We start from the raw sequence: 26,189 nt of genomic DNA, 5'->3' as shown, positions 1-26,189 counted from the left end.
ATCTGGATGTGTAAGCCAATGGAAAATGAGGCGTTGCCCGTAGAGCCTGAGGTTATCTTCCGCTGTCGTGTAGTAATCTGAAAGTCTTGCTCTCGGACGACAAGGTGGAGTTCGTGAAAGATCTAGATTGGAACGGAACAATTCGGAAGCAGCAGGGCTTCTTGCGTGGAGGAATTACTGGAAAAATAATGTAGCTCTGCCGAGCAGAAATGACATTTTGTTTCGCCAATATTGAAAAAGGTGAGGCGTCGTTTTCGAACAATTAAATAAAAGTTCTAAATGCGTCAGGCAAGTAGATTCTTCACTTGAGCTTCGCACTACTGCAATTTAATTTCGAAGTACGATGTAAAAAATGAGCGGTAATGCAGAGGATTTACGCTGTTGCTTCTAATAACCAACACTCCAAGGTTTAAATGCACATACATATACCCCATAAAAGTGGACGGGAGGATGACCGCCGCCGTAGCTCAGTGGTAGAGCATCGGACGCGTAATTCGAAGGTCGCAGGTTCGGTCCCTGCCGGCGGCAAGTCATCTTTTCGTCCACTTTACTTTCTTCACATTTATATTCTAAATACTACAGATAACACCCCCTATACTTTCCTTGGCGTTATTGTCTGTTAGCTCTCATTAACAACGTGCCTGAATGTATTTCAAGCTCGGTTTAGAGGTTTTCGTGAAATGCTAGTATTTGCAGAAAAAAAAACTATTCGTTTAACTTTAAGAATTGACGTCCACGCTTATGCGTTGGCCAGTGATTTTTTGTTGCTTTCGCCTGTCAACTTTATTGATTGTTTTAAAATGGGCCTGGTAGATCATTGGGTGAGCTGTATAGCGCTTGCACGCTGCTTTCACCGAGGTACGTCCACCGAAGCTTCCATTTAGACGGAACAGCTACCAAAAATGAACAACGAGGTCAGAAACGTATTGAATTCCGACAACCGCCACAGCAAAAGGAGCCAGGCATACAGCGGTGTGTGTTAATGGGTGTTGCTGTGTCGCCTTATCGTGGTGCCGTTTTCAGGCCAACCGTGCCTTGGCCGACAGCGATTCCAACTGTCGCCAGCAACGTACACTTTGGATCTACGCAATATATCCCTCCGGACAGTGGCTGCTCACACTTGTCCATCGGCACAACGTTACCCCGGCGGAGAAGCTGTTATGAACGCGCTGTGGCCCACCACCGTAATAGCTCCCACAGGCTTGACCCCAAGCACGATTACCTGGGAAAAGTACTTCAGAAACGAGCTGAAATGAAGTGCCGAGCGTGCGACCTCCTGTGCAGTGCTCTCTCCCTTGCTGGCGTCCCTCTCAGAACCACTAGACGCGTCACTCAGAGAAGCCCGACGCGTCCAAAGAGCGCCGCCGCGCCCTCCCCTTCTTAGCGTCTAAGTCGTTGTAAATGGTTAGCTGGAGAAAACAATCACAGCATATCCACGGAGTGAATGATGATGAGTGGGCGAAGCTGCGGAGGTTCATCGGTAAACCGTGAATCTTCTGTGAATTCTGCCCAGTACATCATCACCGACGTGAGATCGGGCGCGTTTATACTAAAGCTTCGATGACAGTTATGACGACTTGCAGCTCACTTTAATTTTACATGTACGCTGTGAATTTTCATTGTTTAGAAAACCATTGCTTTAGAAAACATCTGGCGTCTTTCGTTAAGGAGCTGGCGTCTTTTCGTTTTGCTTTAGAAACATCTGGCGTTCTTTCGTTTTGCTTTTAGAAAACAGCTGGCGTCTTTCGTTGGTTTATTTCATCAATCAACGGCGTTTTGAACAAAATTTTTATTGTTTAATCACGCACAGGAAAAATCTCACCAGGCACTACCTTGGAGGTAAACAATGGCTGCTAATGGGAATGAGAGACAGAAAAAGTCGGCTTCTAGCTAACACTTACACTTCTACTTCTACTAACGTTTCCTACTGGTACATGCCAATGGCTGCTAATAGGGAATGAGAGACAGAAGAATTCGGCTTTTAGTTAACGCGCACGCTGGGAATTTTTTGTTGTACAACAACGCACAGGAAAAATCTCCCCCCGGCAACACCTTGGAGGTCAAGATCTGGTACTAGCGTTACGACTGGTTACGCACTACGACTACGAGGGACGAACGGGTGCCGCCTTAAGGAGCTTCGCCCCTAAAACAGCGCAATAAAGGACGAGGACACGCTCGTCCAGTCTCGTCCAGTTCAGCGCTCGTCCAGTCTACTGTGTTCCTGCGTCGTCGTCCTTTATTGCGCTGTTTTTCCCCAGCTAAGCATGCATGTACCAACTCGCCCAAATCAAAGTCTTGCTTGTAAATGGATCGCGCGTCTAGCGTCGGAGGCTTTTTTTTTGTGCACATGCTTTGTTTGTGCTTTGTGCTCGTTGCCTTATAAGCCTTTATTATTCGTTGGCTGCCTTTTGCATTGTCACTGCCTGGATCATACCAGCCCAGTCGCTTGGCTGTCGTGTCATATGCTCTCCTTCAGATACTGGAGACTCTCGTAACGCTATCTATCTAGCCGCCTACGTCCTTTACTGGAAACTTACCAAAATTTGCCTAGGCGGGCACTAGTGCACGATGAACATGATGAACAGGTCAATACATCAATAGCGTGACGTACTTCTCGCGTACATCATAAAAACCTTTCATTCAGTCACGTGTGGCACAAGCCGCATATAATGGCCCATGTAATACAGGTATGATCCACAGCTGATTGGCAGTTTATGTCAAACCAGATACGGTGATGACAGGCTTTAAAAACCGTTGCGAGATTGCGTTTTTGAGCTTTTATCCTAAAAAATGCGAGGCAGGCGTCCGCAGCATTGTTGGCGAGGGAAATATCAGATGGCCGAAAAGAGTGAAAATAGCAGCTACAACCGGAATCGAGCACAGACACTCTGCGTTGCAGTCATGTATTCTTCCATGCAGTTACGCCAGTGCTTGAAACACCTTACAAGAAAGGCCCACAATGGCCTCATATCGTAGCAACGTCAACTCTGGTTGCAGTGCTCGCTAATGACTTTTATAACAATATAAGTATCGCATAGCAATACCTATGTCTCGCCAGGCTGTGGTCGACCATTGCTCAACCCGGAAGCATGCGCTTCCTATGATACGCAGGAAAACTGCTCCTTAGGGTACACACATCATCGCACTGTCGCGTGCAGTTTATTTCGGTAAAACTGACACCTGTGCTCAAATCTAAGTGCTGCCGTTTCGTCGGAGCATAGAATACTCTTTGGGCGCAAAAGGCTGCAGAAATTTCGCTGCAAGATGCTACAGAAATATCGAAGATCTGGTGCTCGGCACAAGGGTTGGTGTTAAAGGAAGCTGCTATTTTAAAATCTTAACCTCTCTTCTACCATCGTCTCTTCAGGGGTGCTACAGCTATAGAATTGCCACATGACCCTGAAGCAGCCGACTGTCAGTTATAGGGGCATATCACTGTAAGGAAGCCAGCAGAGAGATAAAAGGCACGCCGTTGACAGGAAAATCGTTTATTCAAGATGGGTTCAAGGCGCTATTGGCGGAAGACCTCGCCACCTCGGACTGCACGTAGGGCCTCAAGAGGGGATACATGGCGCGCCACACGGCGGCCACGTCTTGGTTCGAGTCGAGATACACGGCGCACGCCAGAGACTCGAACAGGTCGGCCAGAGGCTTCGGAGGGCAGGCCCCGTTCTCGGCTGGCTTCTCCTGTCGAGGAAGGCCAATTACATTAATAGCTCGTTAATTCTACACTCGTAATTTGGAAACTCGGGTAATTTCGACATCTTATGCGGCTCTTGCCTGTCTATACACTGTTTAGCGGTACGAAACTCTCGTTAATTTGGTCATAATTGGCCGGAACCCTGGTTTATTCGGACGATCATTGGAGCGCACCGAGCACAAACGCGGAAAATATGGAAGGAGCGAAAACGACGTTCGAGAACAGCCTAAACGAGCCGGCGGTGTCCGCATAGTCATCGTCGTCATTGCGAACAGTACTGTGACAACAGGAAAGCCAGAAAGCTTCATGCCTATTTGCTTTTACCGTCTCGTGTGGCACCACGTTGGTATCCGGCGTTCAAAAAGGCGTGGTCGCCATCCACAATCGCGCCGTCGGCTACCATCCCTTCAGCAGCTCCAGCAGAGTATGTTCGTTTACCGGCGAAATAAAAAGGTATCGTCTCGTGCACGTTGTGGTGGCGGCGGTACATAATAAACGATAGGTACAGAGCATGTGTTGGACTAATTAGGACACGGGGGTCTTCAGCTGCAGTTGCATTATGAAATAAGTCGCAAAATGGCAAAAAGTTTTGTTTTTGAGCTACTATTATGCAAAGTAAGTAGAGCATTTACGTATTCCTCAAAAATATAAAAGTCGTAGTGAGGAAGAGAAAGAAGAGCTTCCGCGTCTGTTGCTGTGCTGATGCGCGAGCCAACCGTCGATTAACTTGCATAAAAATGAAATCAAATGCCTTAACAGATATCTTTCGCGCAGGCTCCCACACGTCCCGGATTGATACACTCGCCTATTGAATGACCATGCGCAGATAAATTTTCGTGCCTTTTTTTCAGCCGTTGTGCATCTATTGAGTTGTTAGTCGGCGTTTGTGGTATCCTGCCTTCCTTCTTGTGTCCGTGTTTGCACGCCCTGTCTTTTTAGAATGAATACTTACCAACTAGCTCAGCTCTCTGTTATTCTAGGCTTCGTTACTTATTATTGGTGTCCTTGATTCCAGCGCTCGTCACAAAGATTGCGAACAGTTACTTCGCTATACAGAAGAAGGAAAATCTGATTTCTTAAGAGACAAAGGTAGCCAAGACGACCACAGAATAGGTGTCGCGAAACGGCGGGGCATTTCTGGCTGCTTGCAATAAAACCTACAAAATCTAGCTGCTCAACCAAACTCGAGGTACGCAGATGTGGAAAATACCGTTAAACACGCGCACTTCTGTGCTAGGCGTCTTATTACATATAATAATAGTGGCAATGATTTAAATAGGATTGGTTTGACTGACCTGGTCAGCGACGCTCTTGACATACTCGACGATTTCATTGTTCAGCACCTGCGAGCCGACAAGGAAGAGGCGCTGCCATCCGTGATTCACCACGATGAAGCCGAAAAGGCGGTTGCACTTGAGCTTCGAGCGTGCCTGCGTGATTGTGCGTGAGCCGAGGGGATGCAGGCAGCCGTATAACTGCGTGGTCAGCAGGGTTTTCAGAAGAGCGTCGCCGAGGAAGTCCATGGGCCGCATGTATCCAGGAACTACGCGGTTGTCTGGCGGGTACGACGAGTGCGTGAAAGCCTGCACCAGGAAGCCCTGAGGACCCCCCTACCGTTATCTATCTATCTATCTATCTATCTATCTATCTATCTATCTATCTATCTATCTATCTATCTATCTATCTATCTATCTATCTATCTATCTATCTATCTATCTATCTATCTATCTATCTATCTATCTATAATATATAGGGAATGAGCCTATTGCAAAAACCAGCGTCGTTCCAGTACCCCCAGCGTGATACCAGTACGTTTTTTGGCACTGGGTCGCACTGGGAACACTGGTATACGCTCGGATTCACTGGGACTCCAGTGAACGCACTGGGAAAGAGCTGGGTCGCACTGGTATCGGCACTGGCTTTGCCGCTGTGACGCTGGCGCTCACTGGGAAGCGCTGGAGACGCTGGAATTCCCACTGGCGTGTGCTGGCACATACTGGAGCCTGTACTGTTTCTGCCAGTACCGCGCGCTGCTTTCAGTATGGTACACGGCGGAATGTTTTGGTATCATTCAATATCGAATGTTTGATTCGATGGTACCGCCAGATGCTATCCTAACGGGTCCCAAACATGTGTCACAAATTCTAGCGGCAGAGAAAGGCGATGAGATGCGCACTATTTTCATGATATACGTGATAAGTAAAATCACGGTCACTTTTAATGTCTCCCTGTCGAATGTGGAGAAAAATATGTTAATAACCAAAAGCAGCCAACGCTGATCATTTTGCTTTCTAGCACGCTTTTTTTATTCATGCAGTGCCAATAATGTCGTTAGTTTTTGCGGAGCACGTAGCAGCAATGAATACACATTTCGTGCATGCCGCGCATAAATATATCAGTTTTGCATCCGTGACGTGTTGCGGTAATGACTTCATATTGTAATGTTTATAAGTCTCGAGGCGTCGGTCTGACCATACAGAGCAAATCGTTACATCGCCGTGCAGTTGGCAAGAAGTAAATGAGCTCTGGCTTCGCGACCTCTCCCAACGGAGGCCAGAAAAACAGCCGTCGTTCGATATCGCCACACCGGATATGCATCTCGGGCAATTCTTGCACTTCCGCTTACTTCACCTATTCTTTAGGTAACAGTTAAAATGGTTCCGGGGCCAAAATGCAGAAACTTCAACCATCGCAACTCATCAGCGCCGAGATCGGTCCTACCCAGTGCGGCTCCCAGCGAGCTTTAGGCCTAGCGTACCGGTCGAGTCCGTCTACATGCCACCGGCGCTTCTTGGTTTAAGCACACGCAATTCCAACGTGTGAGAATTACCGTAAAGTATAGTCGGGACATCCGTTAACTGAAAATAACCATTTTTTCTTCTGTGCGGTGTCCGCACAATGAGCGATGACCATCGATGCGACGCGCTTTCAGCAACAAACGCAGGCTCACCGAAAGTAGCCGGCCGCACTCGCCGGTACTTCTCTGACTCATACGTCAGAACACATACGTGTCAAATGGTACGCGTTAGTGAACTAGCACACCGGCATCTTTTTCAACGAATTGCATTTGTTTTTGCTGAGCGGTATTATAGTTGTAGTGATCGATAGAACTGCAAATCAGAATACAGGCACGCCCGCTCCGCAGTAATAATGTCGCTCGCGCGAGAAAACTACTCCGTATGAATTCATGTAGGCGCGTGTTTATCGAACGAGTCATCGTAAAGCTTCTGTACATGTTGATCATTAGCAAGGGCGAGAAACGGTTATTAAAAATTGACAGTAACAGCCGTCAAACTGTACCCTGCTCCTCGGTCCGTTTGATATTTTTCGGAGTTAAGACGGGAATTCTTAAAGAAACTTAGCACTCTTCCCATTTTGGTCATTTGATTCGTTGCCGGCAACCCTTTGTGTGTGTCGAATAAAGAAGCAAGCTTGATTTTGAAAGGAAGATCGCGTCTTCCATGAATACGCGACATCAAAATATGATAGGAAACGCTGTCTTACTGCATTGACTAGCCCTTTTATGGAAGTACCGACATGTCTCAGCACGGCGCAATCAATAAAGAAAAAAAAAATTCAGCACGGCGCAGTGGTAGAGTACTCGCTTGGAGATTGAGAGGTGGCGAGTTCGAATCCTCGTGGTGGAACTTTTTCTCTTTTTTTTCAAACGCCTTTATTTTCTTTTTTTATTGCACTAATGCTTTCTATATGACTTTCTTTACTGATATATTTATGTAGGGCCCGTAGGCATCGCCGTTTCAACGCTGTAGAGACGTTTTGCGCTTGAGTACCCAGCGCCTCCCTGTAAAACACTGCTCCAGCGGCCCAGTACCCAGCGCAACGCTGAGCCCATAATCAGGCATGGCACTGTACGCTGGTACCCAGTGGCGCTGGGTTTTGCAATGGGTCAGACAACTATTCAAAACATGGCTCATCCCAACTGTCTGCAGACAAGTTGTTGAGTGCTTATAGTGTGTTGAGTGCTTAAGATATATTCAATTTAATTCAGCTTTATTTCAGATATTCCCTGAGGAGACAGAGGCTAAACGCTTCAATCGCCTCACGGTGACCTCTTCCCCCCAGAGCTCGCAGGAGGTGCAATTAAGAAAAGAATATAGTAACGTTCAAAGCTATGCATATGTAGAAACTAATTTATGTGCAAGTGAAATGCTAATGAAATGATACAGCGGTGTGGATTACTGCAATGCAAAGTGTTAACCCAAGTGATACAAGCAGGTGATAGCAGCGAAGAAAAAAAGCCTACGAACGCACGCACACACAGACTTCCACTTTCTCACATGAAAAAAAAATGTTGCCTCAAGAGAATTTCTCATGTCCTGGTAGTATTTTTGTTAACAAAGGCTCATTTTGTTAACTCATTTTTATTAACAAAGAAGATATATAATATAGGCCTCTTTGCAGAAAAAGGTTTAACAGAGGCTCATTTGGTCATCACTTGATGGAAGATATTCAACTGACAAACGAGGTAGTATATATGTTTGAAGGGTTGCGGAACACAAAAGTAATGCGTACCTTTTTGAAACAAATTTCTTGGAATTTGGAAACAGTAAAGAGACAGTTAAGTACCGCGTTCAGTAGTTACGAGCTGTTTACTGAATATATGCTGCAATTTTTTTTTGTTGAATCACTTCGACAGACAATGCTTTCATCCCGCCATGGTGGTCTAGTGGTTATGGCACTCGACTGCTCACTCGAAGGTCGCGGGATCGAATCCCTGCCAGGCCGGCTGCATTTTTGATGGAAGCGGGAATGTTTGAGGCCCATGTACTTAGATTTAGGTGTACGTTAAACAACCCCAGGTGATCGAAACTTCTGGAGCCCTTCATTACGGCGTCTCTCATAATCATTACGTGATTTTGGTATGTTAAACCCCACATATCATCATTACAATGCTTTCATATTTACCCATGATATGCGCGATTTGGTAATGCATTTTCGGCTTTCCATAATTTCTGCTGACTTTAGGTAATTGACGATAAATTTCCTGACTTTGCTTCTGTAGCAATTCGCTGTTTTCAATTGAATAAGTGAGCAGAATTTCTTTCGACTACATTTAAGATGATCGCCAAAAATAGACGCTTGACTTGAAATGACCCGTGGCTGTTCACAGATTCTTCTTGCGCTGAAGCTACTGCTGGGGACATTAACGAATGCCACAGGGGAAAACTGTTACCGTCTTCTCTGCATTTCCGTTCTTGCATTCAGCGCAAAAAAAACTGTGGATGTTGCAGAGACGTTTGCAAGCAGCGAAATTGCAATGCCTGCATTTGTTCCCATGCTTTCCGGGTTGTAAAGGAGCGAAGCCAACCGCTGTTGGAAGGTAAAACCAGGTGTCCTCGGCTGTCATGATTGCTCAAAATTCTCATGCCTATAATCCTGCACGTTACACAATGATGGCCATAAAGAAAAGAAGTGCAAACAACACGGACACAGAAGAGTTCGTATGTGCGCTCCTCTTCTCGGTCCGTGTTGTTTCTGCTGCTTTTATGACGCTATGGTAGCATCTCGCTCAGCCGGTCACCCTTGTGAAACACAATGACATCACATGTTCGATTGAGTAAAGATGTGGGGTAGACATAGCGTCCTCTTTAGTTCATTAGGCGGTGCGGCCGCTATGCTGTCTCCCCTGTCGGCACGCCTGTGCTCCTTCACACTCTTGTTTATTTCATTGCGACCGCGTTTCACTAAAAAAACCTCTTACATGTGTAATCACTGAGCGTGTGCGGCGCTTAAATTGTAATGGTGCATTATTGAATATTAGGGACGTTTCCGATATGCTTGCTGCTCAATATGAATACACGTCTACATTCTGACACTTGCGCGAGCTCCAGCGATAACGCTGAAGCTATAATAAATCATCAAGAAAAGCCAACATGAATTAGCGCAGATAAATTACTCGCAGAATGCCAATGTAATATTCAATAGTCTCGGAAGAGAAGAGCACGTTGCGACAGGTAGCGAGGCATTGGAAGTCGTAAAGGAATGCGTCTACATTCGGCAGGTAGTCACCGCGTATCCGAACCACGAGGCAGTGGTAACGAGAAGAATGAAGATGAGCTGGAACGCATCTGACACGCATTCTGAGAATATTAGTGCTAGTTTACCATTATTCTTTAAGGTAAATGTATATACAGCTCCATCAAACTGGTACATACCCACGGGGCAGAGCCCTGGAGGCTTACGAAAAGGATTCAACTTCAATTCGAAATGACGCAGCGTTCCATGCGTAGAAAAATGATAGGTGCACCCTTAAGGAACAAGAAGAGAGCAGAGTGGGTAAGGGAGTAAACAGGTGTTAAGGACATCTTTGTTGAAATCAAGAGGAAGAAATGGGCATGGGTAAGACACCTAGCGGGAAGTCAGAATATCCGCCGGTCATTGAGACTAACACTCTGAATTCCAAGCGAAGGCAAGTGCTCGTGGCGGAGGCAGAACTTAGGCGGACAGATGAGATTAAGAAATCTGTGGGGATAACGCCGCCGCAGTAAGCATGGGACCGGGTTGATTCGCGGAACATAGGAGATGCCTTTCCCTGTAGCGGCTGCAGTCAGGCTGCCGCCGCGACTGTTTCTTGCGAGTTTTGCAATGGACCTTTCTCACGAGGGTAGTCGCGAATGCGCGGCGGCGTCGACTAGACATACGCCTTCTTGTTTCGTGGTCACAGCGCAGCGACAGGAGCGGAGAAAGCTTCACCTGGCATCGAAGGTTTCCAAATTGTTTCGAAAAATACCTGGCCCCCGAGATTGTCTACGTTGCGCAGCCGACAAGCTCGGAGGCCACCGACCACCAGTTTCGATTTCGGCTATCGCCACTGGAGGCGCTCTTCGAACCTCAAAAAGGTCCATTGTAGCCTGACTTATTTTTCACGCCAAATTATGAACGCGACTTTTGCTGCTTAAACTGATTTGCCGACCTTTGTTGTTTTGACCTTCAAAAGCACGCTCGTTTACGTAAAGCAATATTTAGTCATACTGCTGTTAAGATCCAACCACAAGAAACACGCATAAGAGGACTTTCCTGTGTCACGCGTAATTCTTAAGCATATTGCGATCATTTGTCGACCCCGAAGTCCGCGTAATTAATGCAAGAGCACAGTGCAGCTGCCCAAGTCGGCGAGCAAAGCAAGGAAGCTGGCCATTTTTGCGCTTCCACCTTAGGAACACTACACATTGCGACTATAGTTTTGCCTCGCAGTGTTGTGAAAAACAAAATGGAGTGAGCACTACAAAAAGCCAAAGTTTCGCCGCAGTGGCGAAGCACTGAATGCGGTAGCAACGAGTGGGAATGTCACACGAAGAATGGCAAGCAGCTCAAAACTTGCAGCGCGCTACTCAAGCCCAAAGGACGCACGAGAAGACGATACACAGGACGCGCGTGAACTAACAACCAGTGAGTCAGATTGGACTGAAAAGCGAAAACTTAAATACGAAAAAAAAACGAGTTTTTGAGCGGAACGAGAATGTAACCAAAACGTTATCTATTATTTTGCTCCGAAGTGAAGCCGACACATTCATGGAAAAACTTGGCAATCCGGATCAACCGAGCTCATGCAACGTCAGCAATGAAGCGTATATTGGGAGACAGTATTGGCGCTAATCTCGTGCAGGAATTGCTAAATGATTATTTGTTTTATTTATTCCTCAAACCCTGTGGATACGTAGTCTAAATAAATTGAAAGGGCGAACAATTGTGCATACAGTGAACATTTATGGAAAATGTTTAAACAAAAATAACATTATAAAACAAATAGGGTCACTATGTTTTCCAAACACTGCAAAACAAATCAACAATAATGAATAATACGATGTCGAATCCATTATACAATTCCACTAGGTTATACTACGAGGGAAGAAAGAATTCATAAGTGTGTTCATTTTCGCGAAGTAAGGTGTTAATGCATCTTGTCTACGGTGGATTGTGCTTCGGGGGCACACATGTCACGACCTCGTTAAAAAGGGGACGCTGAGGGCATCCATCCATCCACCTATGCAAGAGCACTGTGAGAGGAAAGTGCGAAAGATAAAGGGCGCGTTATATACAGAAATAGGCCCAGGGATAAGTTGTAAGTGTAACAGAGTTTAAGAAGTTCCAGTCTCTACTTCTGTATTGTTATCTATAGTGGTTCATTATGGTTAACCATCATAAGTTCTGTGGGGGTATCCGATTTTGAGAATTAGGTAAATATAAATTTACTGCTTTTCGCTGTACTCTCTCAAGGCTATTGATATTAGTTTTAGTGTACGGATCCCAAACAATAAATGCACATTCCAGTTTAGTTCGAATTAAATTGTTATAGTATAACTATTTAACATCGGAAGAGGCTTTCCTAACTTTCTGCCTCAGGGAAGGATAATTTTCTGAAGGCTGAGGTGCAAGTGCTACTTATGTTGTCATTCCATGTTAACGTGTTGTTAAGGTGACTCCTAGATGCTGATATTCAGTTACTTCATGCAGAAGGAATAAACGTAGTTCATACGCATCAAGTGATGGTAATTTTATTGAGTCATTCGCTTATGTGCACGCTTTTTTTTCTCTATTTAGTGTCGTGCCCAGGAAGTTGCACGAGTCGTAAATATTATTTAAACTACTGGAAAAAAGAATATTATTATTGGCAGTGGCAATATCTTTAAAAAGTACGGAATCATCGGCATATAATCGAACCTGCAGACCGCCTTCAACCGTGTTGAAAATGTCATTATTATGTAAAATATGAAGAAGATGGCTGAGGACCCTACCCTGTGGCGCTCCCGATATGACTGGAAGGCAGCCCGCATTCCGCACCGTTAAATTTTACAAATTGTTCCTAGTTACACGAATATGCAAAACCCAAGAGGTAAACATTATCGGAATTCCTGCATTTTCAAGTTTGATAATTATTTATCGCGTTGATGTGCTGAAATTGGGCGAAAAGCGAATACAGTGGCAACCAGAATTGTTTATGTTAGTGCAAGAGGACATTCGTGCGCCTGTCGGACAGGCCACCGTGTTGACGGCACTCTTGGCGTAGAGTTTTTTTTTCACACGAAAGTGTTTTATTCCGGGGTCCATCAAGATTTTCATGACGTATTTCCGTCATGGAAATACGTCAGCAAAATGAACGTCATCAAATGGCAAATAAAAAAACCATAAGAAAAAGTTCCGTTGACCGGAGTCGAACCCATGGCCTCTCGGCCCGCGACGATGGCTGGCGGGCGTTTAGGCAACTGACCTACCGCCGAACTTTTTTTTTCTTTATTGCCTTCTTGACTACAGGTGAAGATCGTCTAACAATCACACATCATATGCGTTTCATGTGCGTTAATGCATCAAACAAAGCGATCACATCTTCATCACAGTCAGTCGTCTTATACACCTCACGAACTTTGACAACAATTTCCACGAAACACTCATGAACAGATGGAACTTTAACATCACAGTGTCTATACGCTAACATGCTGCGCCAAACCGAATGGAGGCCCAGTAAAAAGATAGCATCCAAATGCAGTACACAACATTCGAAGGGCAAAAAGCGAATTCCGTGTGGATTAAGAGGTAGTTCTATCTTTGAGGTCCTCTGTAATATGTCCCAAAAGAATGTGGCATTATTACAATCAATGAATACATGTTCAATAGTTTCAGGCTTATTACACAGGAAACACATGCTTCCCCATGGTACATAAATCCCTCTATCATGCAGCCACGTTTTCACTGGCACGGTTCCTGTATGAAGCTTGAAGGAGAAGGTCTTTACGTTAGGCAGTATCCACATGCTTTTAACTCGTTTTAGAACGTCTTGGCCGAGTGCTTTTTTAAACATTAACCGATAAACGGGCACAGGGAATACATTCTGAATTAGGGTCTTCATAAGGCGCTTTCTTTTCACGTTAGATAAGTAATCCATAGGAAACCTTGCTCTTAGGAATCGATAGGACAACACAACTTCGCGGAAGAATGGCGACAAGGAGTGTCGTTCCCCCCTCTCTGTCGATACAAAGAAGTCAGGCATATGAAGCTACCGCCGAACAGGTATCGGAGGCTACATGAACGTGCCTTTTATCGTTCACACTTTCCTCTCATAGTGCTCTTGCATGGATGGATGGGTGGATGCTCTGAGTGTCCCCTTTATAACGGGGTCGTGACATGTGAGCCACCAGGCTCGAGAAACAAAACGAAAAAAACGCACCGTTGCTTCGACCGGACCATTCGGCGCGTTTCCAATATAATTGTAATTTTGTTTAACACACCGCTAGGTGCTGGTTTCAGCTAACGCTGCTTCAGCCCAAACCTCGCTCATAACGTCCATCCATATCGAAAAAATCACAGCATATCCACGGAGTGAATGATGATGAGTGGGCGAAGCTGCGGAGGTTCATCGGTAAACCGTGAATCTTCCGTGAATTCTGCCCAGTACATCATCACCGACGTGAGATCGGGCGCGTTTATACTAAAGGTTCGATGAGTTATGACGACTTGCAGCTCACTTTAATTTTACCTGTACGCTGTAAATTTTCATTGTTTAGAAAACCATTGCTTTAGAAAACATCTGGCGCCTTTCGTTAACCAGCTGGCGTCTTTTCGTTTTGCTTTAGAAACATCTGGCGTTCTTTCGTTTTGCTTTTAGAAAACATCTGGCGTCTTTCTTTGCTTTATTCCATCAATCAACGGCGTTTTGAACAAAATTTTTATTGTTTAATCACGCACAGGAGAAATCTCACCAGGCACTACCTTGGAGGTAAACAATGGCTGCTAATGGGAATGAGAGACAGAAAAAGTCGGCTTCTAGCTAACACTTACACTTCTACTTCTACTAACGTTTCCTACTGGTACATGCGAATGGCTGCTAATAGGGATTGAGAGACAGAAGAATTCGGCTTTTAGTTAACGCGCACGCTGGGAATTTTTTGTTGTACAACAACGCACAGGAAAAATCTCCCCCCGGCACCACCTTGGTGGTCAAGATATGGTACTAGCGTTATGACTGGTTACGCACTACGACTACGAGGGACGAACGGGTGCCGCTTTAAGGAGCTTCGCCCCTAAAATAGCTCTCCGACGTTCGCCTGTCTGCAGCCCCGCGTTCTCCGCTCCCCCTGTGAGAAATACCTGCCAGGCTAAAGGGAAGACACAACGCGCGCAGCGTTTCTCTCCGCACTTCACGACGCTTTGGAGGAGTGCATACCGAGTATCCGTGTTTATTATGTGCTTGTTGATGCCATGCTTGCGCGGGGTCCACCATATGCGATGTTAAGAACTTCAGCTACCGCAAAGGCTAAATCATGAGCATGGGCGTTAGTCGTCGGTACGGAGATGTGTCACTAGACGTCATCCTGAGTGCGTCCACACTAGGCGGTGCTACATCTGCCAAACAACAATAGACATTATACGCGCTCTGATATGCCAATGCACAAAAGCAATCAACTACTTCGGTGGCGACACGTCTCCCTTTCGTGTTATACCGTCATGCCCGTATGTTATTTTGGTTAGCATTACGTAACAAAATCTTCTTGGTAAAATCAGTTTTCTATATCTCTGCAGGTACACGGCCACTGCCGCAGCGTGCTTCCACTAGCCGGCTATCCGCCTCGTGCGCTGCTGCTTTCAGTGGTACTGGTGGCGCCACCAACGGCGGACGGTGGCGATAGGTGGATATGCGCAAAATAGAGGAGGCGCTGGCGCGGCTCATAGAAGCCGTGGGCAAAGCGCCTGCTACTCTCCGTTTTTCTATTCATGTTTCATTCTGGTTTGATATTTGTACTGCCGACGCTGCTCCACTAGACAACCATGCCGTCTGTTACGTCGATTGTTCTATATTATTTGTTTTAAAATGACAGGCCCGTTTTTTTATGCGTGCGCGCGATGCACTGCGTACGTTTCTTACGTGCATGTGTCCAAGTTGTTTGCGTGATCTGTTAACACAGATGAAATAAAAATTGTTGCAGTACAAAACAGCATTCTTGTTTTATTGAACACCCCAAACAGTACAACAACAATGACTATTACGGCTGTATGCCTGCTTAAGAAACGCACAAAAGACACGCGATTTTATCTTCGCCCAACACTCGTAGCACTCAACTAGGCCAAGAAAACCAAAATCTAACTTGCTGAACGTTTTAACAGCCGTCACACAGCTGCATAATAATGCGCGAAAGTACTGTAGCAAATGACCAACAAACATTCACACAGCGTTTTTTTTGTTCACAGACCGTATTAACATATGAGAAAATTCTAACTGCATTGCAATCACATATTTCGGAATATCTAATCACTTTCACCATTGAAGCCATATCCTCTAACACATGCGCTTTAAATTGAGCATGGCATTACTCAGACTTATATAGGAAATGCGCACGCGTGGCATTACTCAGATTTATATAGGAAATGCGCACGCGTGCAATGTATCTCGTATGCTAGATTCTCCTTTGGTACGTGCAGCTCAAAATAAAATGCGCTAGGCCAACGAACCTAAATTGCTGGTTCATAATAAAGTTTATTCCTCCTCCTCCTAGAAGTAATGTTCGTGGAGTAGCGAGCATATAGCAGGACAACTACTTACATCTTCACTCACCTTTGCAAAAACGGTATTCCAATTGCAATTCAATATTAACCGACGCAACAACGATAACAACACACTTGTTGCACACAGGCGTACCAGGTTGACGCTCGAGGCCAAGCGCGGTATTTTAAGTGTAGCGCAATCGTGCGCGTACAGTACGCTAGAACATTCTGGCACAATGTCGTCAAGCTTGCAGTCACTTCAGCGGTTCCCACGATGTAGCACCAGTTGACGTCCTCGCGTCACCAAACTGCTACGACGCCGAGAACTACGCACACAGCTGACTTGCAAAAGCGCGGTCTTGCAGGAGGCCATCTTGTCCAGCAACCAACGGACAAAAGTACACAGCTGAGGCGTCTGAAACATTGATGTTGATGAGATGGCAGCTGAACGAAATCAGGGCTCATCGTCCGACGTGTGGCCACCGCCTTAACACAATATTAACGTTGCAACGTTCAAGGAAGACGCGACGAAAGCGACGAGCCCAGCCGGTCTTGTCGGGTGCGCTACTTCAGAGTGCAGGGCGCGCGCTCTCACGGCCACCGAACGAAATAAAAGAAAGTGGAGAGAGGAGTTAGCTTGGAGCATGGCCAGTCGGTGGAAGCAAGAGGACGTGTTGCGTCGTCAGTGTGGCGTATTGTCGAGAGATGGCGCTAGTTTGTTTTTGCGCAACGAAATCGCAAACTTTATTGAAAATGCATGGGATCCTATGGGGGTTTGTGAGAGGGCACAACCGCCTGAGCCGAGCGGTGGCGCCACCATACCGATGCACGAGGCGGATAGGCACCGTCCACTGGCCAGAGGGAGCTGCGTTGCCCGCACTGGCCCGTCCCAAGTTCGCCGAGATTGGCCGTTACGGCCACGCAGAAAACAGACCCGCGAACGCGTCCCTCGTGTAGCCCGGCCACATTCCGCCCGCTAATGCAGGGAGGGAGACGCGCGCATCGCGTTCCATTTTGACTGGCATCGTCTCAAAGTTGCTTTTTTTATCCGCTAGGCTGTGCGTTCTGGCGCTGTAGTCACACGGTTAAAACTCGACTGCACGGTGCCTATGCCTGCTCTGCAGTCGCAGGTCACGTCAGTGACGCGTCTGTTTCTAGAAAACTTCAAGACTATAAAACAGAATGAAATAAAAGGATACTATTGAATAAAAATGCTTATTTCCTGTGAACTTCATGGTCTTCGACGGAACGTTGGTGGGCGGTCGTGACACACACTGATATGTCACCACGCTTCCGTCCGAAGCGATAAGTTCTTTAACATTATGTACATGACATGCCATCCTACAGAAGCTTACCTTTATCAATAACTACTCCCCAGAAAAATTTATAAAAACATTCCACGGTCTGAAAACCAGCCAGTAGTTTCAGAGGAACGCACGCAGACGACACCGTGCTTGCACAAGCAGCCGCGCGTGTGGTCTGAGAGGGAACGCTATCACCCCAGGGACGCGGAAACGGCCGCGTTGGCGCTGAACGCCGCCGCGCTGGTGGAGCCGCCTAGGCAAGCGCAGTACTCTCCGACGCTCGCCTGGCTGTCGTACCGTGTTCTCCGCTCGCCCTGTGAGAAGTAACTGCCAGGCTAGAGGGAAGACACAACGCGCGTAGCGTTTCTCTTCGCATTTCACGACGCTTTAGAGGAGTGCATACCGAGTATCAGTGTTTATTATGTTCTTGTTGGTGCTATAGTGGCGTTCGATTCACCATATGCGATGGTAAGAACTTCAGCTACCTCAAGGGTTAAATCATCATCATGGGCGTTAGTCGTCGGCACGGACGTCACTAGACGTCAACGTGAGTGCGTCCACATTAGGCGGTGCTACATCTGCCAAACAACACTAGACAATATACACGTCCTGATATGCGAATGCACTAAACCAACCAACTACTCCTGTGACGACACGTTTTACATTCGTGTTATACCGGTTCCTCTGAGAGAGGGATCAACCATCTTTTTTTTATCAGAAGACCGGTCTCACATATCAGAGGTACACACAATTACGGGCTGCTTCTGACATCATGCTCACTTCCTCGATAAAAAGCATTGATCCTGCTGAAAAAATTCGTCATTTACTTTAGAGAAAATCAACATTATAACTTAGGAGGGTATTGGTATTACAAGATACGTAGTTATTGCTACCTCACTTAACATGCCAGGAATTCACCTTGTCGCGGAATGTGTAATTGATAGCCTCCTCGACCTCTCGGTAGGCCTCAGCTGCCTGCAGCAAAGCGGGGTCCTGGGAGTCCCACTGCTCGCGAGGCACTGGACGCGTCCAGCCGAAGAAACCGCCGGCCACCTTGGAATCTGCCGCCATCACAGGAAGACTGCTGCTAGCTGTAGAAATCAGGCACACACCACAATTTGCTTGGTGCGTTCTAAACTCTCTTGTGCGAAAAGGAGCAGTGATTCGAGGATGATGATGATCCTTCTTCTTCGTCGTTACCGAGAGTCCTTCGATGCGCGTGACATTCCCGCGTGCGGTTGAAACAATTTATTACAGAGGTAACCGTGGCATTTATACCCACTACGGTGTAAAGGCTGATATTCGTGTCTCATGACAGAAGATGATTGCAGCTGTGAATGCCGAATGGGTCAAAATTCTGGATTTAGAGCGTAAAATGATCGAAAACACGAAATTTAGTGCACTTACATGGTATGAACTAAACGTCAAATCAAACACGTTTCATTGCTCCTCGGTAGGCTGGCTCAACCTACTGCGGGGCGCCGGCCATGAATCACGTGGCAAATTGTTCTAAGTAAAAAGGAGAAATATCTACTAGAAATAAACACCGAAACCACAACTCATTAATCATAAGGGAAAATCTGTAGTGACTTCGCTCGGCTTTGCAAGGATATAAGTAGCGTGAGCTAAGGTTCAGCTGATTATTCTTAGCTTTCCTGGTTGTCAAGCTGCTCTGCTTTGCTGCGCCACTTAGCAGAATTTGCGCCCTCGTTCTCAATAGTTATACCACAATGGCAAACGTCAGTCAGCCGGTCTGACAAATGGCTAACTTCCATGTCCTTAAGTTTTCCTTTTCCTCCTCCTCCTCCCCTCTCTATCTATATCCCCGCTAACACGTCTGCACATGCGTGCAAATTTGGAGGCGCTATCTAGCGGCTCCGGCGCAGCGTCAGACGGCCACTGCGCAATGAAGGCGCAAAGCTGGGTGCGCACCGACGCTAGTGCGTCTGCAGCGGCTATGACGTCACTCCTCTGGAATGCGCAGACAATCGAGGTGCGCGCTGCGGCGGCGGCTCCGTTGCGGCAGCTGTGCGCCGTGTGACGTCACTGCTCCTCACGCATGCGCAGACCGCTCTCGAAGTGCCACGGGACACTGCTTCGCCTGGGCCAGTGTAGCTAGCGCTACAAAAAAGAAGCATTACTAGGCCATTGTGACCGAAAAATAAACTGAAGCTAGCTTGTGATGGGAGAAGTGCGCGAATACCGTGTGTGGTGTGACGGTGCCGACATGGACAGATCGACACGGGAAGAAGCGCAGCGGCAAGACTTGGGCGAAGACGAAGATGACGATGGATTGTGCCACGAGGCCTCGAGTGGAAAAGGATTGGCGGGTGGAATGACGTAGCTGAAGGTGGGCGCGAGAAGCGTGCGCGTGGAGTTGTGACGGCAGTGTTCGATCGAGGGGAAGGAACGTGGAGGCTGGTCGTCAGCGTCACGGTCGGGTGTAGTCCCGAGTGCCTGGCAGAGCTCAAGGGTCGGAGTGGCCTGCTTCACTTGGCCTCAACTGCGACGGCGAGTCCATGGAGCCAGCCGGGAGCTACCGCAGCCACCAGTAACACCGTCGGGTGTAGGCCCGAGTGTTTGGTTGCGGTCCCTTATCCACACGTTCGTGTACAAGACTGCGTGACTTGGGTATCCACGGTCTTCGTTCCACGCCATCTCCGTCTAGGCATCCACGTGAGCGGTGCCCTGTTCTTCACCGAACTCCGACGACAACGGCAGTCCCGCGCTGACATACCTTCCACGTCGACGAGTCCCGCGTCGGCGCATAGAACTCACCGGTGAGACTGTTTCGATCACGCTAGGACTAAACTTGTTCATATGTCTTCTTTGGTTTCATAGGTTGTAAAGTGTCGTCTTACTATTAGTGTTCGATGTTGTGTGTGTTATGTTCGTGAGTTTCTCCATAAAGCGAAAAAAAAAACGGAAAACAGCCTCGCCTTTTTTTGGAGAACGTTACTGTCTTCGACGCAACGTACTCTGTTCTCTTGTTCATTCTCGAGAATCCCATCACAATGGCGCCCAACGTGGGGCGAGGCTGATTTTTGTTTTTTTTTTTCAAGAGTAACGATTGACATAACGACCGCGACATGGATTTGAGAGAACAAGTTAGTCTCGGTGAGAAGCTTGGTTTGTCGGGAGACGCGCTGCGATCGTGGATAGAAGAGCAATATGCACGCGAACGGAATATCCGCGCTGAGGAACGCGATGCCCGGCGTGAGCAGGCCGAGCGCGAGGAACGTGCCCGTGAGACAGAGTTGACTTTAGTGCGGGAAAAAGCAGCTTTCGAGGAAAAAAAAGCAGCTCTCGAGGAGAAAAACTTGCAGCTTCGCATACGTCTGTTAGAGGCACAGAATGCTGCCGATGCTCGCGCACCCGTGGACGTTGAAAGTATCGGTGCTATGAACCGAGTGACTCAGCAGCCAATATGTCCCCGTAGCTTTCTACCGCTCTTCGACGAGAAGAGAGACGACGTAGATGCGTATTTTCGTCGATTTGAGGTGATCGCAAGAGGACAAGATTGGCCCAAGGACAAGTGGGCCACTACTCTCAGCATGCTGTTGGTGGGTGAAGCGTTGAAAGTATTTGGTCGACTGTCCCCGGAAGACTCCTTAGATTATGAGAAGGCAAAGGCGGCCCTATTGCAGAGATTTCGATTTACTACCGATGGATACCGGGAGAAATTCCGCTCCAGCAAGCCGGAGGACCTCGAAACTGGCCAACAATTTGCCGTTCGTCTGCAGGGTTATTTTGACCGGTGGGTCGAAATGTCGGAGACGCCAAAAACCTACGAGGGCATGCGAGACCTCTTAGTCTCAGAGCAGTTTCTGAAAAACTGTCACTTCAAGCTAGCAGTATTTCTAAAGGAGAGAAACTGCAAAACTCTGAAAGAGATGTCCGAGTCATGTGACCACTTCATGGAGGCGCAACAACAGCGTAATCTTGGACAGTTTCGGGAAGTGTTTGGAATCTCGTCTACAGCAGGGGAGAGTAGGCAGGGAAAGGAATCGTCCTCCTGTGTGACCGCGCCGGACATGACGCTTCTTCATGCCGAGCGAGGACCAAGCAGCCCTTTTGTCACGTTTGTCAGAAAGTCGGCCATCAAGTGAACAGTGACTGTAAGAAGAAGAGCGGGAAAGGCCAAGTTACGTGCGCAGTAGTTCCAGGCAAACGGGAACAAAGGCAAGAGAGGGAAGAGCTGACGACTGACCCGGTGGAGGAGTTCCTCGGCGTTTTTATGGGCGACGAGCAAGAGAAGGGACTCTGCACAGCGAAGAAGAGGTCTATGCCAACATCCGCTGGGTGGGTTTTTGGAAAGAAGGTAACCGTACTACGTGACACAGGTAGCAATACTGCGATAGTGCAGCGGAGCTTGGTTCCTGACGGAGCTTTGACAGGAAGATGTGGTACCATCATCCTTGCGGACAGAACGTCCTACGAGCTTCCAGAAGCGTGGATACACCTGTCGTCGCCGTATTTTACAGGGCGTCTACTTGTCAAATGCATGGCACGTCCCCTGTATGAAGTGATTATAGGAAATATACCAGGGGCACGAGCACCTTACGATCCTGACCCGGAATGGACCTATAGGGAGGATCAGGAGCGCAACGCTCAGAAAGGACCCGAAGACTGCGGGCTACTGAGTCCCGTGAGTGTGGCAACAGCGAAAGGCAGAAAATCAAATTGCCAGTATGGGGAAGGAACAAGGTACTCTGCCATCACAAAAGAAGATCTTCGTGCTGCCCAAATGGACGATCCATCGCTAAAGTCGTGTTTTGAACGAATCGATGTGGTTCGCCTTACTAAGTGGGGCACTCGAGAAGTGTTCTTTATGAAAGATGGATTACTTTATAGAGAGTGCTATCTTCGCAACGGGAAGAAGATAAAACAGGTTGTCTTACCAGTGTGTTTGCGTGCGTATGTTCTGAAGGAAGCCCATGACAGTCCTCTGGCTGGACATCAAGGAATGAAACGCACGAGCGACCGCTTGCAGGAGGCGTTTTATTGGCCCGGAATGCAGGCAGAAACAAAGCGGTTTGTTCTGTCATGCGACGTCTGCCAAAGGACGGTGCCTAAAGGACGACTAGCTAAGGCTTCGCTAGGCCAGATGCCTATTATCGATACGCCCTTTGAGAGGGTGGGGATAGACATAGTAGGACCAATGCAACCATCCTCGTTGAAAGGCAACCGATACATTTTGGTGCTAACAGATTTTTCGACGAGATATTCCGACGCTGTCGCGATACCATTTATTGATGCACCTACTGTTGCAGATGGACTTCTTGAGATGTTTTCAAGGATTGGAATTCCCAAAGAAATACTTACAGACAGAGGCTCCTGCTTCACGTATAGTTTAATGCAGGAAGCCATGAAGGTTTTGTCTGACAAGATGATGACCACAACACCCTATCACCCCATATGCAATGGTCTAGTGGAGCGCTTCTACGGAAGCCTGAAACAAATACTCCGAAAACTGTGTCATGAAAAACCTAGATTATGGGATCGGTATCTAGCACCCCTGCTTTTTGCATACCGGGAGGTTCCCCAAGCAAGTATGGGTTTCTCACCGCTCGAGCTTATCTATGGCCGATACGTACGAGGACCAATGTCAATAATGAAAGAGCTGTGGACGCAAGACGAAGTGGACCATGAGTTAAGGACGGCTTATCAGTACGTTCTGGATCTACGCGAACGTATTGAAGACACCCTGCACCTGGCCCATAAACATTTGTTAACATCAAGGGAGTACCAGCGTCGATGCTACAACAAGAAAACAAAGAAGCGTGATCTAAAGGTTGGGGATCAGGCTCTTCTCCTTTTACCGACTACTCAAAACAAGCTTCTGCTCGAATGGAGAGGACCGTTTCCCGTTGTCGGCAAGAGAAACGACGTAGACTTCTTGCTTGACCTGGGGAACAAAGTCAAACGCTTTCACATTAACAGGCTAAAGAAATACTATGAACGTACTATGGTGTCGAAGGACATGAACCTTGCTTTTATCGCCATTGAAGACGAAGCTTGTGACGTACAAGTACCATGCTTCAGTAACAAGCAAAATGATAGTTTGGCAAAGTCAAACTCGCTGACACCGCCGTTACCGTCGTTGACACCGTACGTCGCTGACACCGACATCAGCCTTTAGCGTATCTACAGAAAGAGAGGTATTTGAACAGCAGAGTACTCCGTTGGAGCCTGTTGTTACAGGAATACACGTTCACTGTTAACTACATCAAAGGAACAGAGAACGTTTGGAGCAGACTACATGAGTCGCATCTAGATATGAGCGATAGTTTCGTTTTGTTGCACATTATGAGGTGTACTTAAGGACTGCAAGTGAAAAAAAAATACTGACATGTGAATGTAGTTCTCGGTTGTGTTGTCACCTTGAACTGTACATTGGACGGTGAGATTTATGGTGCACTTAGCTGAAGTTTTGTTATAGGGCACAAAACTTTTAAAAGGGGGACTTGTGTGATGGGAGAAGTGCGCGAATACCGTGTGTGGTGTGACGGTGCCGACATGGACAGATCGACACGGGAAGAAGCGCAGCGGCAAGACTTGGGCGAAGACGAAGATGACGATGGATTGTGCCACGAGGCCTCGAGTGGAAAAGGATTGGCGGGTGGAATGACGTAGCTGAAGGTGGGCGCGAGAAGCGTGCGCGTGGAGTTGCGACGGCAGTGTTCGATCGAGGGGAAGGAACGTGGAGGCTGGTCGTCAGCGTCACGGTCGGGTGTAGTCCCGAGTGCCTGGCAGAGCTCAAGGGTCGGAGTGGCCTGCTTCACTTGGCCTCAACTGCGACGGCGAGTCCATGGAGCCAGCCGGGAGCTACCGCAGCCACCAGTAACACCGTCGGGTGTAGGCCCGAGTGTTTGGTTGCGGTCCCTTATCCACACGTTCGTGTACAAGACTGCGTGACTTGGGTATCCACGGTCTTCGTTCCACGCCATCTCCGTCTAGGCATCCACGTGAGCGGTGCCCTGTTCTTCACCGAACTCCGACGACAACGGCAGTCCCGCGCTGACATATCTTCCACGTCGACGAGTCCCGCGTCGGCGCATAGAACTCACCGGTGAGACTGTTTCGATCACGCTAGGACTAAACTTGTTCATATGTCTTCTTTGGTTTCATAGGTTGTAAAGTGTCGTCTTACTATTAGTGTTCGATGTTGTGTGTGTTATGTTCGTGAGTTTCTCCATAAAGCGAAAAAAAAAACGGAAAACAGCCTCGCCTTTTTTTGGAGAACGTTACTGTCTTCGACGCAACGTACTCTGGTCTCTTGTTCATTCTCGAGAATCCCATCACATAGCTACTATTAAAGGGACACTAAAGAGAAAAAACGATTTCACTCGTATATCCTACGTAGTATTTCGTAGTTTTTCTACAGTATATAGAATATTTGAATTGCGGCCATCGCCACGCGGCTCCGATTGGAGCGGGTGATGCCGCCTTGTGGTGTTTCTTTTGAGTGGCGCGAGCTCTCACATACACGTGATAGCCAGATTCAGTAAAGAAGAAGAAAAATCACACCATCTCCCGCTAAAAGGGACCATGAGGCGATGCGAAGCAGTGTTTCGGCATGTAGAGCCCGCGTTTTAGAGGTGGAGTGGTGAGGGGGAAAGATGAGAGGGGGAAAGGAGAGGGGGAGGGTGAAGGAGCGAGGTAATGAGGAGAGGGGGAGGGGAGATTGGACGGGAGAGGAGGAGTGGAGAGGTGGAGTAGAAAGGAGAAGTGGAGAGGGGGAAGGGAGAAGGGGTGGGAAAGGGAAGGGAAAGGAGATGTGGAGAAGGGAAGGGGAGAAGGTTTGCGCATGCGCAGTAAGGGTGGTCACGCCGCACACCACCACCACCACCACAACCGGATTGAACTCCGCTATAAAATGCTTCACATCTAAAATATGCACGCTGCTGAGAAGCTAAGAAATGTAGTTCTATCACATCATGAAATTTACCGTGTTCCATTTGAAAAAAAAATAATGCACTTTTTTATTTCTCTGCCTCTTACTTAAGGAGCCCCTCACCAGGTTTGATAATTTGGAGCTTATGAGCAAAATGCATGCACTGGGCGTTCACGATCGCTTGTGCCAAACTTTGCAACCCTTCGCGCCGCCGAACTGGGTCAAATTTTAAGTTGTACGCTGATTGCCCTTCTTCTCGCGGGTGCGCTCCCAGAGAATGAGGGGACCAGCTACACGATGCAGTGGCCCTACCTAGAGGGTAATACAGTGACGCCAGTGCTCTACGCAGGGGACTGTGCTCTGACGTTGCCAACAGTAGCACGTGACACTGCGATAAATATTTCGCACGACATCTGCAGTTTGTGTAACTTGTTGCTTAATAGGTGAATAAAACTTGAGAGAAATATTAAAACTCACAAACGGAATGTTTGCGCTCTGTTTTTTAATTTTTACACCGAATCATAGTGAGTGCAAGACCCTGTTATACTTCGTTTAGTTTACTTTGATTTATTACACAAAACAATCCTATATATTGCTCAAGTCTGCAGGCTACAATACAACCTATCTTTCGCAATGGGTTCGTGTGTTTTTTACGCAGGCGCTAACTTTGTACACCATTTTTCCTGATGTATACTACTTTAAAGGGAAACAACCAATTGGTTTAGGTTCATAAATCCTACCCTACAAACTAATGTCGTTAATGTGACCACAATATGCTTATTATTTGAGGAGA

The 26,189-nt window shown here is 47.3% G+C and overlaps 1 protein-coding gene and 1 non-coding gene across 2 annotated transcripts in view; one reads left to right on the top strand and one right to left on the bottom strand.

Moving 5' to 3' along the window:
- The first annotated feature begins 456 nt into the window (after positions 1 to 456).
- Trnat-cgu (transfer RNA threonine (anticodon CGU)) lies at positions 457 to 528 on the top strand. The gene has a single exon. It is a non-coding gene; the product is annotated as a tRNA-Thr (tRNA).
- A 2,956-nt stretch (positions 529 to 3,484) lies between these two features.
- The window catches only part of LOC119399429 (endoribonuclease Dicer), a 120,658-nt gene continuing 97,953 nt past the window's right edge, over positions 3,485 to 26,189 (bottom strand). Inside the window, exon 3 of the mRNA XM_049417690.1 lies at positions 3,485 to 3,687. Coding sequence (XP_049273647.1) covers positions 3,493 to 3,687 — 195 coding nt within the window. The 3' untranslated portion in view covers positions 3,485 to 3,492. The remainder of the gene's footprint in view (positions 3,688 to 26,189) is intronic.

This window comes from Rhipicephalus sanguineus, chromosome 7 (genome assembly GCF_013339695.2).
Source record: "Rhipicephalus sanguineus isolate Rsan-2018 chromosome 7, BIME_Rsan_1.4, whole genome shotgun sequence".
In the NCBI taxonomy this organism is placed as follows: Eukaryota; Metazoa; Arthropoda; class Arachnida; order Ixodida; family Ixodidae; genus Rhipicephalus; species Rhipicephalus sanguineus.
The sequence above is the reverse complement of the archived record's forward strand: the minus strand, read 5'-3'. Positions and strand labels throughout refer to the sequence as shown.